Source organism: Papilio machaon, chromosome 14 (assembly GCF_912999745.1).
Source record: "Papilio machaon chromosome 14, ilPapMach1.1, whole genome shotgun sequence".
NCBI classification, from domain to species: domain Eukaryota; kingdom Metazoa; phylum Arthropoda; class Insecta; order Lepidoptera; family Papilionidae; genus Papilio; species Papilio machaon.
Window position 1 is genome coordinate 7,611,962 of NC_059999.1, and position 19,990 is coordinate 7,631,951.

General features: G+C 32.3%; 1 protein-coding gene across 7 annotated transcripts in view; it reads left to right on the plus strand.

The window, feature by feature from the left end:
• The window catches only part of LOC106708443, a 55,264-nt gene that overhangs the window by 10,286 nt on the left and 24,988 nt on the right, over positions 1-19,990 (plus strand). Inside the window, exons 2-3 of one of the 7 annotated variants that reach the window (XM_045681034.1) lie at positions 2,247-2,340; positions 3,077-3,188. In XM_045681034.1, coding sequence (XP_045536990.1) covers positions 2,278-2,340; positions 3,077-3,188 — 175 coding nt within the window. In that variant the 5' untranslated portion in view covers positions 2,247-2,277. Of the gene's footprint in view, positions 1-2,246; positions 2,341-3,076; positions 3,189-11,482; positions 11,725-17,293; positions 18,081-19,990 lie in introns of those variants that run through there. The other 6 variants (XM_045681028.1, XM_045681030.1, XM_045681029.1 and 3 more) reach the window with 6 other exon arrangements.

Here is a 19,990-nt window from a genome sequence, read left to right on the forward strand (position 1 = left end):
ATACAGGTAGCATCTGAAAGTTTATGTTCAAAGGAATCACAGTGTAAATAGTTTTTAGTTTATATCATTATGCCATCATTTTGGTTTTTTTTTAAATTCTAGACTACTAGTATTGTACCCCTTTATTTAAGGGATACATAAAGAATTGTTAAGCCAGCATTCTAATAAAATAATGGTGCCAGGACTTATTGCTATTCTGGAAAGAAGTAATAGGAAACCGTTAAAATTGCACAATATACTCTTTATATTCTGTGTTAGAATCTTTAGTTTATGTGTTGGTGATTTTATTAACGAGTTGAATTCTTCAGATGTGCAGGTTTGTGCCTTAGATGGTACAATGTTGTCGATGTTATCATTAATTATTGAGATTGTGTGGTACATTATTTGTATGTCGGATATAATTAAGGGTACATTAGTACTCCTACCAAAAAAAATGAATGGATATAAGTACTACGTTTAGGGCTGTTTGTTTTGTAAAACATCAGAGTGCCTTAGTATGTGTATACATAATACGACATATTAATAGAGGTTTAAATTGATAAAACGTATGTTTTGATTTTGTAAACAAAATTCGTGCTTCGTTGTTAAGTAACAATAACGGTTTTCATGAAGTTGACACTATTGGAGGAATGATGTTGTATTTTTATTGTCATGAGTTTTAATAATGTTAGTTGATAGTGTGAAATTGATATTTATATCATTGTATATAAGATATTGTACATTAGTAATATGACACGTATATTGCAACTTTTATTGTAACTTTTCATAAATTTAGTGTACATGGGTAATATATAATGTTCTCGAATAGTAGTAGTAATAAGCCGTACAGTGTGTTGATGTTTACACAGTACCAGTATTTACAAATTAAGCAACCGTAATATGGAACATTAATTTCAAGGTTAGCATACTTGTATGATAAACAAATTGGGGAACTAAGGTGAATTTTATAAGTATGCCTGGCATTGTACACTTCTATGATGCGGTGGTAGTATGTGTGATAAGAGTAAGTTGATTGTTGGCAGTTAATTGTATTATTTTAGGATTGTTGATGTTTTAGTAAAGTGTGTCTACATATTACATTTATAAAATGAACAAACAAGATAACATTATGGACGGTATATGTTATACAAATGTGTTTAAATATTTGTACTACGTAGAATATTTTATTTTGTGTCCGTAATGAATGTAGTTGATCTTCGTTTTTAATGACAATGGCCCTTCTGTTTTTCGTAAAAGTATTTTACCATTTTTAACCCAGCTGTGAGCGTATTTTTCTGCCTTTGCTAATTCTCTGGCGAGAAAATGTACTCTTCTAATTTTTGTTAATCTCTTTTAATCTTTATAACATGTAAACTGGAATGACTTCTCCGACGAAAGGAAGTTGCTGGGAGTTTAGTTCGTCAGTCCTTTTTTTTCTGTGCTTTTGACAGACGCTAGCACATCCATTTCAGTCCAAGTATTGGTAAATTCGACAACGACTGTAGACGTTGTGGAGTCGGCTCATTCTTTTCAATTTGAACATCCAAAGTATTAGTTAGGCGCTCAAAAGTTTGTAGGAGATTGGATTTGGATTCTGCCTGTTTACCAGGGACGTTTCTTATTTCAACGGCTGTTTTTAAAGGAAAACGTTCCAAAGTATCTAATCGCTCTTCAAGTAGCGATGTCCGTTTTTCCAGATCGCCTCCTCAGCTAACGTAGATAACTTACCTTCAATGTTTTTTAATTGGTCCGTTAGGAAGTCTAGACTTTTATCAAGCTCTTGGTTAGATTGATCGACTTGCGATTTTAAATCTTTCATAAGAGCTTCTACTTGAGTCTCTAATAATTATTACGTAGGTTGAATACTTTTATGAGGAAAATAGATACTTTTATACCGTTTTATAATATTGTATTATAGTTATATTGTTAAATTAAATTAAGATTTTATTATATTGGCTTCAAAATTATAATAAGTAACTTAAGTTAGTAAGTAATTAATTGGCAGAGTTCCTGATGTTTTAGTGTGCCAGGAGTTTAAGTTTTACTTCCTAGATTAGTTTTTGATTCAATAATATATAATAAATTTGTTCATTTGTTTTGAAACTATTCGATTCCTGAAAGGCTAGGACTAGTTAGTAACTAAGACAAGGCTCTCACGCTATGCAACGTTCTTCAAACATCGATTGACGTTGCTTCTATGAGAATGGGGTATACTTGTTTACATTTTTTTATGACTCACTTTTTAAAGATAATTATTTTTGGTTTAGGTGGAGCCCTAGAGGCCCCGGGGGGAGGAAAATGCAAACAAAGAACATCAACATCAGCCGAGAACAGACCAACGAAGACAACTGTGATCTACAGGTCAGTTATTTTCCACAAACTTATTTTTAATTTATGAACAAGTAACTAATTTTAAATTATTCAAACTTTACTGAGACATTATCATTAACTTATATAGGAATATATACGTTCACGTAATCGCAATTAAATAGAATCATAACTTTCTTTGTCAAGGTTTTACGACTTCCAACTATTATGTGTCTAGATTGTTAATACTTCGGCGCCGTAATAACTCAAGTCTTAAATATCAGTAGCTACATTAACAACTAACAGTGGGTTTCTAATACCAAAATCAAAATCCTCGTTTAAAACATATTGTCATCACCGTTGTGTCAATGATGAAGATGAACATTTATCAAGAATGATATGTTTTTACAGAGATTTTGGTATTAGAAACAAACGGTGATAAGTACTCGTATAAAATGAACTAAATAAACTTAAGCTTAGTCTTTAGTAACTGAAATTTTTTACATAATTAAGACGAAAAAAAATAAAAAAGACTTAAAATGTTGTATAAGTGTATTAGATAACTATTTGAGCCTTACAATAATCCTTTGCTGTTGTTTTACATTGTTATTTACGCCATCTATCAAAACAAGACTATACTACGATCATGAAAACAATTCTACTCACAATTTAGTTTTCACTACTAAGTAAAGATGGCGCTGTTTACAATCCTTAAAAATACTCTTTTTAAATAAACAAAAAAATGTAATTATTCATCAGAATGTATTAATTTATTTTAATTTTTTAATAGAAATCATGCCGCCAAGATCACCAGGGTCTCCCAACGGATGTGTCAGTGACCCAGCGGGCGCAGGGCATCCTGAACCAAGTCACGAGGGCCGCCATCGGTTCCACGTATCGCGGTCAGTATGCAATATGAAATTAAATAATATTCAAATAAGGCCCGATTATTTCTCGCATGCACGTTTCTGTGAAGTAACGTCGGCTCTACCACTGTTCGGTACATTTATGGTCTTCTACGATTTACACGACCTCTTTAAGGTCGTGGATTTTATCGCTTCTTTGTCCTGACACATGATAGAACACATTTTCTTTGTATTCTCTATCACTTCGACGTTTAAGATTGTTTTATGAATTAACATTAAATATATTTTGCTTTTAAATTGAAAGATTATTCAACATATGCAAAGGAAAAAATATTTTGAAATGGTGTTTGGTATTACGTATTTGGTATTGGTATTTATTTAAATAATCCTTCTCACTCAAGGATTTGGTAAAAGAAAATATAAATAAAGACTAGAGTATAGAGAGAAACAGTTAAAGATAATAAATATTAATAACAAAAAAAAATATTTATTTTATACTATGTTTAATTTTAAGAAATTCCTCTAAAATAGGGCTGGCGACCGGCAGGCGGCTGGTGGTTAAAACTTTAACCAAAACTTTATGGTTTATAAAACCTTGTGTGCCGAACCTACGTGAGTGGGAAAAGGCCAGGGAGAAGGTCGCAGCCGATCAGTTTGGCATCAATCCAAATGTTCAATTGGATATAGAGTACAAAACACTTCCATATATACTTTACAGGTTATTTATTTATTTTAAGATGCAATTATATTTACCTTTTTGACTACAAACAAGAAAAGGTATAAAAACTGTTAAAAAATCTAGATAACATTCATATTAAATTATAGTTTTACGATCGATCGAATGGAAACAACCTACAACGTATTAGTCATTTCATCAGTTCTTCCAACAATACAAATAAACATCGAAATGGTCAGTACGAAAACACAAAGAGCCGAAGACACCTGCCACGCGTGATCAGAACACACAAACACTGATCAAAATCTCGCCTTCAGTAAAACCCGACCGGACAAAGAAGTGTCAATAAAAATAAAAAAAATATTTCGTGCCTTTTTGTATCATAGACAACTTTTGTTTTTTTAAATCGGGGCAAAAATCGCAATTTTTTTTTCTCACATAATGATGTGAAAAATTGTGAATTGTATAGTGTTGTAGTGTGGAAAATTTTTGTTATCAATCTGGATCCTCGACGAAGAGGAATTTTAGGCCTCGGTGATGATTTTCCGATAGTTTTAGGTGAGTTCAGAAAGTTAATAAATATTTATAACGTAAAAGAAAATTTTTCTATAATCCAATAGATGGCGTTGTCGGGTGTTTTTTAAAATCATAGTTGCAAAGTCTAGACTGCATGAAATGCTATGTGGACATCTTGCCTGGTATCGAAACACATCGAGTTATGGAAAGTAATTTTATACTTAATCTGAACTTTAAGTCCAACAAAAATAATTAAAAAAAATGATTGGCAACAAATACATTGTAAACGTTGTTAAGAAAACTACATATTTCTTGTAAACACCTCAATAGTAGATTCTCCGACATAGCCGTTAATAGGGTTCCAAGGGTAACAGAGATATTTAATTGGTTGCATCGCGTGTTTACAAGGCCGACCTGTGCACGCAAACTGTTTGAAAATAATCTGCTGTTATATTAGATGAAGAGAAGTATTAGCCGACTAACGAGTAGCCTTTTTAAGTACAATTTTATAATTTATTAAACACATTTCAGGGCTTTAAAAAACTAAACAAAAACAATTGAGGAGGATAAAAACATAATACAATTCTAATATTATTCAATTATAATATTTGGAAACTAAAGTTCCTAAATTATAACACTATAAACTCTTAATTAAATTACCATAGATTTTTGTAAATTGAATCTCTTGTTTCTAATTTAAGAGGTGAAATTTCTAACCACTGAGCTATAGTAGTGTTTTATAATTACATAACTGAATAAGTATCCAACATACATGATGTGTACTGCGTGTCCGAGCAATGAGCCGCACCACAAAAGGCAAACGTAACGACTTCGCGAATCATTTTTATTGACAATTAAATGCCCTCATGTATGACATGGATATGATTTAAATAATAAAAATTTATTTCACCATTATAGAATATAATAACATCAATAAAGGGATGCGGATTGAGGAAGTATATACGGTACATCAAAATGGCATTTTGATGTACCGTATTATACTACACTAGCGGTCGCCCGCGTTTTTGTCTGCGCAGAATTAAGAAAAGTAACCATTAATACGCCCGCGTGCATCCAAGTCCCATCAAATTCGGTCCAGCCGTTCCCGACATTACTCAGAACAAAGGCGGCTTTGCGGATAGACAGACAAAATTTTTAGTTAAGATTTTCGCTATACATTGTTTTTCTTTTTCGATATTATACACAGATATTCAAATTTTATTAATGTGTATAGATGTCCGTTAGTAATGTGAAGATGTCTTCTTAAAATTCATAAAATAATTTATAAAATGGGGATATCATATTTGTGACAGAAAATTATTAACTGATCCGAGTTTTTGACACAAAGAAAAATATAAACAAAAATTAGACTTTGTCCTTGAGGGAATTTTTTTCATCATAACAGCGTCACGTGGGAGTAAATCTATTTAAAAAAATAGAGCGGCTATAAGGAAGCTTATTATATACCATACAAATTATGTTTGATAAATCTAAACATGATGTTTGTCCGCCTACATCATATTTAAGTGTCTGATATTAACATTTATACATTACTGTATCGGGTTAAGTTCCTACTTCAACAAAAAATTATAAGCATTTTTTAAAAATAAATCATATAACATTTGATCATATTTGGTTAGTCTTCGAACGTTATTTAATAATAAGAAATAATTACTAAGTCGAATGACACTATATTTTTGTTGTAATAATTATACTACAATTAAATCTAATTATTCTTCTTGCCGAAAATTTCACGAAATTTATGGCGTGGAAGTGAGCGTTAGTGTCGTATGTGCTTAGATGTAAGAATAGGGTTGCCAGGTCGCCAAACCCCCTAGCCGGACAGACCAGCCAGTTTGGCCGGACATTTGGGTAGAAAGGTCGGACACCCTATATTATTTAGGATTTTGTCTCAGTATTAATAGGTACACTCTCGTTTAGGAAATGTAAAAAGCCTAACAAAAGCCGGAAAACCGTTTATTTCGGTAGGACACGCAATCTAAAAGCCTACCTATGTCCGGCTTTATCCGGACGCCTTTCAACGCTATGTCAAAATAAAGAAGTAGCGAGAGAGGTGTGTTAGGATCTCGCCAAATGAAGGTCCGTGGTCTCTGCATACCCCTCTGGGCTACGGGCGTGATTATATTGTCGATGCTGTAGTTGTTGTCTACCTCTTGCCCGTCTGCTAGTTGCTACTCTCATAAAACTGATAGATAAATAACTTTTAACGAAATACACGTTTCACAATGACTTCAAAATTATACGTACTTTTATATCCTAACATTTAATAAGCGACCTTTAATAGTAATAACATTAAAAAAACATAATTTACGCCCTGTAACATTCGTTGTAATCTTTTTAGCCGACTTCAAAAAGAAGGAGGTTATCAATTCGACTGTATTTTTTAAATGTCAAATAGTAACGGCTATTGCAGAATTATCAGTAATAGGCTACAGTGCCATTCACACTTTATGGAGGCTCGCAATTTTGCTCCGCATACAATTTTGGGTATTGGTGGGACGTAGAGATCAAACCTAACCCAGGCCCGCACTTTCTTCCACCCGCAGTGAGCACACCTGCGCAGATATCCGCGCGCAACCAATCACGAGCCTCAATAATCTTTGAATATTTTTATACACAAGTACTTAGACTTCGAAGTTCATACATTATTACTAGAATAAACATTCAGTCTGTTAGTTAAATTTAACAAAGTTATTTAGGCTTTATACGAAGCAATTAAATGTTGCATTTAGTTCGTTATAAAGTTATACAATTTTGAACTCAATACCTTTGCATTACAATTCAAATTCCTTTGTCGCGTATCTAATTCTTTTGTTAACTTTTTTCACGTTCACGTAATAATTGCACGTTAAACAGTTGAATACAAACGTTTTGAAATATTTCGAAGCGCATGTCTCGTTATAAAACATAATTGATGGAACATAACCGTGCGCAGGTCAAACCGTTTTGTGTTGGGACATTACTTCAAGATTACCGTATAATTAAGTTTAACTGACGTATGATGTTAAAAAAAAGACATTCAACATTCTATTCTTTTCAATTTCCTTGCAAATTCAACATTAATCATCATTACCAAGTAAAAAAAATAACTGAGGTAAGAACGATTCTTTTACTATTGGGGTAACAATTGTTACACCGTTTTAAATGAACTAACTACCTAAATAACAGACTACCTACAAAATATTCTGCGCATGTTAGCATTGCGTTACGTATTTCAAAAGTAGATTTAGTAAAAAAAATTGTAAGGTCAGTGCACATCTGCCTTACACCTGCTAGAGGGTGTAACCCGCCGCAACCCTCTGTGAATACCTCCACCTGTGGTTAATGCCCGGAGACAGTTGCGATGGGGCCAGGAAAAACGCGATTTAGTGTACTACCAGTATGAGGAAAAATAACTTTTTTTTGCGATTGTAGTAAATATGACGTACGTTATTGTTGGTGCTCAAATTAATTGATTGATCCAGAACGAAGTGAAGTTTTTTGAAGAGTTGGTGAAACATTTTAGATATAGGAGGGTATTGTATAATCCATACCTTCCCGCATAATTTTAATTTAACTTAGTTGAAATTTTAAAAATTAAAATAACGTTATTTTCATGGCCCTACACGAAGAAAGTTTGAAAACATGACGGTTAGAGTTGAGTGAACAGTAAATAGGTTTTTAATGTTAACTTTACGATAGAATTGCAAAGCAAATTGATTAGAAACAATAGATATATTAACGACTCTATTCCGATAGAAGGTAAACAGGAAGAAAACAATGAAATTAAGAAAATGTAGTTATTATCTATTAAGTTAAAAGTACATTAAAGCTCCTTTAGCGGTGGCCAGCGACTTTGTCATCGCAGAATCGCAGAATTAAAAAAGTAAAAAAGTAGCAAATAATATACCCCCGTGCACCAGCTACCTTCCCGTCCAAGTTCCCGGGTATCGCCGTTCTGAAGATTAACCGGAGCAAACGTGGCCTTAAAGACAGACAGTTAAAAAGTAAAAAAACTGGTTTCACTTTAACAGTTTAAGAAATACTTTTTTTTTCGATATGACATACAAACACTCCAATTTCATTAATTGTGTATTCATGTAAAAAAAAATTAATGAATATGAACAGTAACAAAACATATTTATAAATTAGTAAAAACAACAGAGGTAATAGAAACCATATCCCTGGGCAATAATCGTCATATTTACCGTGTCGACGTTATCAAATCATCAGTGAAATCGGGTCAGACGAAGGTGAACCAACAAATAAATCATTTTAGAGTCTCCACCTAATCATACGTGGGTTTAGGCTCTCGGCCTCGAGCCTCGAACTGTGTAAACATAATAATAGATCCCTGCTATATGTGTACAAATTTAATTTAGTTTTTTAATTAAAAGTATTTAAACAGAGCTTTATTTTTACATTTTTTTACATTTACATTCAGCATAAATAAATAGCCACATAAATAATATAATAGAAAGAATATTGTTGTGTAAATTATCTTCTTTTTGGTTTAAAATAAAATACATATTACACAATTTAATAGTACTCTTACGTTAAAAAAAACCTTGTTGGTTGAATTACGTTACTACCGAATTAATCAATTATTAAAAATACATTGATTTTATTTTATATCATAACTTAACAGCAGAAGGTTCATTATTCTTTAAACATTTTTAAAAACAGTACAAACCTGTGTCGCTGTTTGTACACGTTGCATAAATATGCAATCATTAATTTTTAAATCGTTTCTAAGTACATAAACTATAAATCCATTACATGTTACCACAGGTAATTTTGAAATTAAAAAATCTACATTCATCACTGTGTGTTGCTGTGTTTATTAACTAGAGTCACATTTTCACTGACAGATATTGTTAATTCTGTTTTTTTTTGTTTTTTTTTCAAAGGGACGGCAATATGTTTGAATAGAAGAGTCACAGTTAGGTAACACTGAGAACTTATCCTACATGTGAAAAAAATAATGAACAATTCACTTTAACATGTGGTATCAGGAAACATATTAATCAGTATCTATATCGTATTAGCGTCTTGAAAATATCTTCAATCACTTGTTAGCTGCAAATATGCTTTCTATAGCTTTATCTTTATAGTTTTGTGTACCTCATTAATTAAGTAAGGTGTAATAATATGCACTTAGTAGTACGAATATCGTAGCGTGTTACAGCCGCCCGATTACTTCACAGACGGTACGATTACGCCACGTCACGCGCTGCCACGCGTAGCGATCTCCTTCGACACTTCAAACACCAACTTTGTCTGTACTTTTAGGATAAAATAACTTACATGTTTAATTGCTATTAGTAGTATCTGGAAATAATACTTGATGATAGAGTTATTGTAGGCAAATCTATTAGCTTTAATATTGTTTTAAGAAGTTTTGGTCGAGGATCGCGTCAAATGCAAAATATTTGTTACGTTATGAATTATATAATACTGAGAGATAGTAAAAGTAGAGCATAACTTTAGTAACTAATACACTGTAGATTTTTCTAAATAATCGTAATCGTTTAAATTATTTTAACCAAAAAAATTACATAAAACTTTATATTGGTTTTCTTTGGACGCTTTACGACCAGAGACTATCCCGTGAAATAGCATTATAATGGCGAACCTAATAGGAACTTCTCGTTTATTATTTAATCTATGCCCATACGAGTGGCATTTCGCGATAAAATGGTGCGCTTACTTTTTATATATCACCTCATCGGCGGTTAAACTATGAGTATTGTGACGTGTATAGGAAACAATAGGGTTTGATGCAATCTGTAAATATTCTTTTGTTTATTATTTACTGCAATGGACAATTATATGTTATTTTTAATATATTATCTTACTAATATTATAAACGAGCTTTTATCCGCGACTCCGTCCGCGCGGAATAAAAAAAATGATACAAGATAAAAAAGTTCCTACGTCCGTCTCCTAGTTCTAAGCTACCTCCCCATCAATTTTCAGTTCTAAATCAGTTCGACTTTCTTTTATATATATATAGATAGATGGGAATATTTAGATGGATGCATGTTTGTTTGAAGGTATCTCCGGAACGGCTTAACGGATCTTGATGAAATTTGGCACAGATGTAGAACATAGTCTGGAAGAACACATAGACTACTTATTACGTTTTTTTTTAATTCCGCGTAGTCGGAGTCGCGGGTGACAGATAGTTTAAAATAGTCAGTTTTAGAAATAAAATACACACGTTGAATAAAAGTTTATTTTTACATTATCTCCAATTGCTCATCTGTTCGCAGTCGCTATTAAACTTTCTTCTCCAATCAATAGACATCCAATGTTAGATTCAGACCTTCTAAATTAATAACCACTTCATCAAACCCCTTCCAAGCTCTTCTAATAATTAGTAATAGAAATAATACCGAATTTAAAAACTTACAGTATAATACATCCCATGAAAACCCTTACTTCATTTATACAAGAAAACTCAAGTAATTTCATATATTTCCCCTGCTATCTCTGTGGCGACTGGACTCCCCTGGTCATCTTCGTGCGCAGCGGAGCCCGACACATTAGCTGGTGCAGTCGCCGTGACAGACGGTAGTGCACGCTACAGACATACGAAACTCATAGACAAGACCATTACGTAATTCAATAGTAAAGTTCCCAGAATTTACAATGACAAACAATAGAACGAAAGAGTTGCATAGCGTTATATAAATCTTAGAATTGATAGGGTTTTTATTGAATAACATACTTAATACTTACATTCTAGAATGGTAACTTAATTAGAAACAGAAATCAAAAATAAATGACAATGAATTAAATAGGTTTATGTACTTTGTTATTATTACTAAACATGTTTTAATGCGCCAGCAGAACAAATTATAAATTAATATTAGTGATTGAATCATACAAAAAGCCTTAAATCATATTCGTAAATATATTGGATTTTTTTCTGGTAATTCATTATAAGGCCAACTCTAATTTTTCTTAACTCTATGACGTCACAGTAAGGTTGCTACTCAAGCAAATCTCAGTGGCCCAATGTACGGACGCAAATGGCGTTCAGTTCAAATTGCGCGCTTGACTCTTTACGTGCTCTACTGTACGTATTCGTCGCGAAAAAACCAAAAATCGTCTTGAAAGAGTCACAAAATGTAACACGTCGTGTTACTTTGTAACGTGACTTGTGTTACAATTCAAAATTAAACGGAAAGTTTGTGATACAATTCGAAATCGTGTTTGTGTTCCAAATTTAAAAAAAAAATTATAGCAATTATTGGTTCCAAATTTGAATATTTGAACTGAGTGATGACGTAATGTGTGAAGTTGAGGTACATTGTGTTACACGTATAGAAAGCGCGCGAAATACACTAGCGTTTTATTGTTACAAACTGAAATGTACGAGTCGACTTCTCTAGTGTTATTTGATAATGTTTTATTGAGGCTTTACTAAAATGACGGTTCTACATTTAACTTCGTCAATAGTTTTTATTAATAAGGAAAAAATCGCAGTTATTAAATTCACATACAAAAGAAACTATATGTAGTCATCAATTATAATCTTTCAGCTTTCAATTGTGATTGTCGAAATAAAGACATTGACCCTAATTGTATTTGGGCAAAGGAACGGATTCGCAGACGAATGGTCTGACACAATACAATGTTTAAATAGCTGTATAATTAGTCAAAGAAACAATAGAGTACCGTAACGAAGAGCTTTTGGCGCTGAGGTTATCAAAGAGTATCTGTTAATATACTAAGGAATTAGGTCACAAATTAAAATTATTCCTTTATTTTTCGTATAAAAAACAAGTTATGATACAAAAGAAGTTTAAATAAATTAAAGTTAATTTACTTTCATATGAATAAAAGCTTTATGTGTAACATTTCTCGTCACATTTTCACATCTGATAGAATTCTGATTCAAGACCTAGTTTTACTTCGTTGAATAAATTGTTTATTACATTTACTTACCTTAGTTACAGTGGGACTAGAACGAATATTTGTGACTTGAAAATTAGTATGAGATTTAGTACTGCACAAGTTTTTATACAAATTTTGACGATTCCGTTCCTAAAGCTTTAGGAAGCTTTAGTTTTAAATTAGGTTAAAACCAACAGAAATTTTTCTTATTTAAATATAACAACAAAATGTAATGTCAATTTTAGTAATAATGAAGGTGACGTGTTTTGTGTGAATGTTTCTGCAGTCGAAACAGATTATAATAGGTACAAAATATGAGAAAGTAACATGATCTCTAATTCTCACGACAATTAAACCCTGTCTCTTTACTACGTTAACTATGTAAGTTATAAAATTTAATTATAAAAACTCTTCAACAATTTCATGTATATTAAAGTTTTTAATTAGGAAATTGAGAAATGTAATTAGATGAAGCGTTTGAAATTCGAGTTAAAATTTCCTTTATGTAACTAAAGTATATAAGTTAGTTATCAATTTTATGTTAAGTATATAATTAATATTTATATATATTTTTTTTTGGTTTCACAACATTGTATGCAAATACACTTACACCGATTATCTTAGAACCGGTCGGTACTTTCGCACCTCGTTAGAGGGTGCTGTAGTTGTCGCTACTTATCTATTACTTTGATCTTAACTTATGTTTAGTATTGTTGTCTTTTATTGCCCTGTGTTATACATAAATACGATACAAATAGTAAATATAATATGTTTTGAATATAAAATAATTTTACACTATAAATTCGCCCCGGATTCGTATAGGATGTATGAAAATCTACATTTTTTTACTGTTCATAAAAAAACAATCGATTTTTTTTTATTTGAAACTAACATAGACAATTTAATGAAAGCCTTTTGACGTATGTGATTCTAAAAATAATTTTGTATGTGATAACTTAAATAGAAGCAACATCTTATATAGTTTACGTAATAATTTTTTTAGATTGTATCCGTTATTTAGTAAGTTGCATTTTTAATGTATGTCTTCACTAGAAATAACTCGTTTAATATGTTCGAAGAAGTGATCTGTTTCGTCGCTGTACTTAAGCAATAAGTATTGCGCGAAACAGCAGCGAGATTTGGACTTATATGCACCCACGCAGATCATGCCATTGATATATTCAACAATACATATTATGTAAATAACGACGTTCCGACTTTTCGGAGTTGTGACCAATTAAAGGCACAAGACGTCGACATTTACATTTAAAAAAAATAATCCCTTTTAATCTTCCTTTTAACAAAAATGTATAAAGTGAAATCAAGTTATTAGGAAAAAAATCTTTAGCCTGATTTACGGTTCAGTTTTAACCTTAAAACGTATATTGGATACTAAGATCTCACATACGAGATCTGTTCTTGAAAGTAATATTAGGTATACTTCTTACTTAAATAAATGCGAATATTTGGATAAATGAATGTTTGTTAGAAGGTATCTGCAGAACGGTTCAACGGATCTCAAATGTCTAAAATTTGACACACATGTAGAATAACGTCTGGAAGAACACATCGGCTACTTATTAAGTTTTTTTTAAATCCGCGCAGACGGAGTCGCAGACTACAGCTGTTTAATTATAAAACAAACAAGAATACTTCTCATAAACTAAATTAAATAAAACACGTTACGAAAGATTTAAAAACAAAAAATAATTGTGATAGAACCGAATATGTTAACGTATACTAAAGCCGCATTCGGTGCGTTACAAGAGAGAGCAAACATGTTATAAAACAACGGGGTTTATGGTACAATTAGTGGGTATTTTCGGATTAATATCTTTCTCAGATACCACCCACATGCATTGCATCCACAAATTTGTGTCGCTATGACGTCATCTGACTGCAACTCTGTGCTACAATAAGCTTTATTTAGTTAGAAAAATTACGAACAATAATTATATAAAAATATTTAATCATCTAATAGGTTATTAAATATTAGTAAATGCTGATTTAACTTTGTAACACGTTTAAACACGTAACAATATATTATAAAATACTTTAACGAAGTAAAACATTTCACAAAATAAATATCTTGGTTTACAGTATAGATAAAGATTAAAATCTATATAGATTGGATAATGTTCTCTTACACATTTTGATATGTATATTGCATATTTTACATTTTATTAGGTGTATTTTTGAAGGTGCCATTAACAAGTTCAACTGGACAAAAAAAAACTACATAATACCATTAATAATTATTATTCATTTATTACACGAAGAAATATCACTATATCATTATCAACATGTTAAATATATCGTGCACTAGATAATTTAAATTTAGCATAAACCTTTTAAACGACATTTTTAAGTGTCAATTTGACAAAATTAATGTCAAAGATAGGTAGACTAAAAGTCTGTCACTTAGTATGTCAATAATTTTAATAATGCACATATTATACTATATTTTCTTGATTAATTACCTTAGAGGTTTCATTGAAGTTTTATATATTGTGATCTTTTCTGTAGAAATGTATTTTTATGTACTTAATGATACTTTTTAAACTAGTATATTGAAGTGTTACTTCTATATATAAGGCGAGTATAAAAATTAATTTAATAAAATAATTTAAACATACTTGTTATTTAAAGTTCGATAAACTTAAGTATATAAACAGTGAAAGTATAGTTTTATGTAATATAAATCTAATGACAAAAACATACTGTCAACATCATAATATATGACTTTGCCAAAAATTCTATCCGAACATATTCACTGCAACTATTGTATAATGCGGAAGCTTATAACGGAAGTGCTTTTTAAAGACGTGAATCAGATTTGAAAGTTATAAAAATAATTTTAAAATTATGTCAGGAGTAGAAGCTTATATTTAGTAAGTATTAGTAAAGCTTCTTGCTGTGTTTACTTGATATACAGAGGAAACATTTAATCATTAATACACTATACAGTGGGACTCAATTGTATCTTGTTAACATAAGTTATAGTAAAAAAAAACACACATGCATTGATTCGTCACCACAAAAGTTTTAGTATAAAAGACTTCAACGCATTCGACTACCGAGAACCCAATACGCGTTTTGTGACCTTTGACTTTTAAAAGGCAGGACCTATCAAGCATGAGAGATCTCCTCTGTCAAATAAAAAAGAATAATAAGTCCTAAGCTTGCTTGTGTGGTCTTTATGTGTAACCATGCAAATCTTTGAATCAGTACTCGTTGGCAAATACGTGTTAGTACGATATACACTGGTGTGTCATCTTTATCTCACTCGTAGCGAAATGCACGACTTACCTTCTTACCTAGTCCGTTTCTCTATAGTCAAAGATTGCAACTGAATCATTATATGTACTCAATCAAGTGGACGTTTTTTATTCAGTTCGAGTCTGACATCTGTACTCAGTACCCGCTAGGAATTCGAAGTTTTTTCGTAAAAACCAATGCCATCACAGCTAACGGCACATCTCTCTACTTAATTTGCACTTTAAAAATGAATTTATCACGCGCCAAAAAAGTTGCACTTAATTTGTTTTATACTTGATTGCTTTAAAAGAGCTTACGACTTACGTTTTTATTAGTGTCTTATTTTAATTTTATTTACTTTTAATATTAAAAACAAATTACATTATAGCGGTAAACTTATTCAATCTATAATCTCACACAAATTTTCTCCAAATTTCGAAATTTCACCGCTACATAATTTTTTTTAAGTAAAAAGAATTTTTAAACAAAATTTTCCTCTATAAAAATATTTTTGAATTGATTATGAAGGAAACTCATATCCAACGGACTTGTATGCTTAGATGTAAGTAATAGAATAAGTAAGTTAAGCAACACTTCCAAGTTTACAGTTTCATATCGAACGAATTTACAAATGTAAATTATCTGGCGTTCTAATTTACGTCTTACGGAAGTCGTATATTATATATATTTATTACGCTTACGACCAAAATATACGGCCACGAAATACGATACCACCCAAATTAATTAATTTTAAGTTCCTAAGTAAAAAGCAAAAAGTTAAAAAAATACTTAAAAAATGATTATCTTTTCATATTAATACTAACTGTCGCCCGCGACTCCGTACTCCGTACTCCGTTGAGCCGTTCCGGAAATACCTTCAAACATACATCTAAACATTCGCATTTATAATATTAGTATGATTTATTGAAATACAGTTCACTGTCAGAATTGCATTACATATGTACATAGATCAAGTGTAAGATCCAAAGTTTCTGTTCCTCTCTGAATTGTAACGTGAGACCGCAACTGGTTCGATGACCCGGTTTACAAAAATAATTGCAGGTTGCAATAAAATTTCTTACAGACTTCCCATTCTATTCATATTATTTGGTAACGTACCAAGAGGAAATGCCTCAGCAATTAGACTAGTGGCAATTTACTCACTGATAATCCAAAATCGTTAAAACGAGCGCACTCGGCGTTTGTCTGTCACGAAATTTAATAAAGACACGTTACGTTTCGTTTAATATTTTCATTTTCTAAGCTGTGCAGGTTTTTTTGAAGGAAATTTCTTGTATTAATAAATAAGTGGTTTATAAATACTTCAAATAATTATCAATGTCTCGAATAAGTACGTATAGATTGTAAAAGTATTTTTTAAAAGATTTTTGATTTTTTTGAAATAATCAAAACGTTAAAGACTTAACGAGTATAATGAAAACATTTATCTTAATTAGTCTGATATGTTACACAAACATGATAATATCCCACTTGCAAACAAACGATAATGAAATTTCAAGTTGACTCGAAAATGCATTAGCATTCAAAAAGAGATGAAAAAGTTTAAAGCTATTTTATAATTAGCTTGAAACCTCTTCGTGCGGAGACTATTAATTTGTCGCTTGTGGCAATAAAATTCTATTAAACACCATTTGAAGCCCGACTACTAACATTAAACCATCATTTCATTGTTATTCCTTGAATAGTTATTCGTAAAGCCTCAATAAAACACATTTCGAGTCTGATGAACTCTTCGCTATTACTTCTTTTAACATAATTAAATCAGTTTAACAGTTCTAGATCTCGTCTCGAGCACTTAAACAGGGAACAGAAAAATGTTAAAGGCGCGGCAGTCATCATTAGGCGGAGTCGTAACAATGCAATGGCCGGCAGGACCGTGAGGAAAGTGAAGCGCGGCCGGGCCAAGGAATCTGCAAATTATCTTACTCAGCTCCCCGCGATAATTGTCACCCCGCCCGACTGCGGGGGAGATATGAAGATCAAAGCACTGGAAAAATCTGGGGAAGTGAGAAATGTTAATAACGCAAGTTTAAACGAGAACTTACAGGACACGTGTAAACAAACGAAATTCAACACGATGACTGAGTTCAGTGTGAGACAGTTGATAGCAAATCTATCAGAGAACTCAAGAGCATCGAAGAACGAAATAGAAAATATACAAAGACGGCTGCTCCAGCAAGCCAACGAGATAATGAAAGTCAACACGTTTGCCAAGTCGCAGGCGATCGCCGAACCGAGAGTTATCGCTTCGACTCAGAAACATGGTTCGGCCGTATACGGACGGATACCAGTCGCGCCTAGGAATGCTGTAATTAACGGTACGCCGAATTCGGCCGGAGCGGAGCAACCGAATCATTCTGATACGCAACTGGTTCCAGAAAGGCTTCAAGAGACGCGCACAGATAATGTTACTGGAGGCATGAATAGCGATCGAGGAAACATGCAAAGGGTCGGGGCGGCGACGGCGACGGCGGACGCGGGAAGGATTTTTTTCTACGAAACGAGTTCTGCGGCGCGCGCGGCGACCAGTGCGCGGCCCGCGACCGCCAGAGGTGAATGTCTTACGATCTGTTTGTAGCGCGTACGATTTATCATTTCGTGTCAATTATTCAGTTTGTACCGTATGTGTTTGTTGTTCTATCCGAGTTTCGGTGTCCGTTCTGACGCCTCAGTTCCCGGCTGTGTTTGTGTCTGCCTGTGGACCTGATGGCATTGTGTTCTTAACGGTTGTTTGATCGAGTTCATTATTCGTGTCGGACGGTCCGGTATGTGTCCTTGCTTCTTTGTATCTCTTCGTTCAATTAGTCTTCAATCTATCAAAGTTTATATATTATCTGTTAAGTAATAAATATTCAGAATGACGTATTAACTGGTTACTAATGCATGGTACTCAAAAGCTTTGCATTTCCTAAGCTCTAAGCAGATTACGGTGTAATTTATTGTCATAGAATTATCTCATGATTTATATTGCCTACCAGATACAAGCTCATTTATAAGTTGAACAACGCGACAAATAGATTACTTTCGCTCTTATTTTGAGATGGGTTAGATTCAAAATCGCAAAACATATTTTGTAAAATAGATGTGACACGTAATATTATGCTAAACATCTATGAATCGAATGCAATTAAGAAAGGATTCGCAACTCGCTAAGTAGTAAGTTTAGACCGGTTGGGTACTTAACTTATATAATACATCAAGTTTATAAAGTAGACAGATTATTCAGATTATGTTGGTACAATAACATTTCATTGGTAGCCTGTCCTAGCTGCTACACTATTTTACTATCTTATAATAAACACAATTTATTACACAATAAATTTAATCACTTTAATATACTCATCATCTTTAATTCTATAATACCTAGGCTAGTTTTGGATAAATTAGATTCTTATAAGATCATGCAATATTGTTATACATGACTAGAAATTTCCCTAGACTTCGTCCGCGCGAAATTAAAAAAAATGTAGTAATAAATACAGCCTAAGTCGACAGATAATGTAGCTTCAGTGAAAGAATTTTTCAAATCCATATAGTATTTTCGAAGCCTATTTATAAAATTACTAGCTGTCGCCCGCGACTCTGTCCGCGCGGCATTAAAAAAACATAAAAATTTGCATATGTTTTCTTCCAGACTATGTTCTACATTTGTGCCAAAGTTCATCAAGATCAGTTGAGGCGTTCCGGAGATACCTTCAAACAAACATCCATCCATCCATCTAAACATTCTCATTTATAATATTAAGTATGACTATAGATAGTTTTTTTTATTTAAACTTAGAATCTTGTCATAACAACTTACCATCGAGAGAATGAAAGCATTTGAATTGCAACAAAAGGCTGCTTTATTTGTGTTAATTTCTTAAAATATCTAAGATTCTACTTTGATTATACCGTTACGCTTCACTACAATGGGGGTAACAAATATCCGTATGCGTTGTATGTGATGTGGTCACAGCGTGTTGCGCGGTGTCACGCCAAGTGTCACGCTGACGTGCACGTGTCACGCTAATACATCACAGTGTCACGTTCATTTTATTATACTAAAATGTTGTTATTTTTTGTCCTGTTATTTCAGCAGTAACAGAAACATACTCCTATGACTATTTAAATAGATAAACCTATTCATGCTTTATTTTATTTAGACCTCAAGTCTTATAGTTCATTTAATGTAGGTTTCTGCGACCAAAATGCAAGTTTAAAACATATTGTTATCATTGTTTTGTCAAAGATAATCGGGATAACGGTACGTTTTATAAAAAGATTTTGGTCTCAGAAACCAACGGTCAATATATTTATATCTAACATTTATTTAGGTGAATAAAATGATAAATAAATACCAAAAAGGTTTTATTGTCTACAGTGAACCCGGACATAATATTTAATGGAGGGTCAGCAGTCACTAAACAAGTAAACTGTTTTCTATTTGCTTATCGTTTTTTGTGAATTCGGTTGATACTCA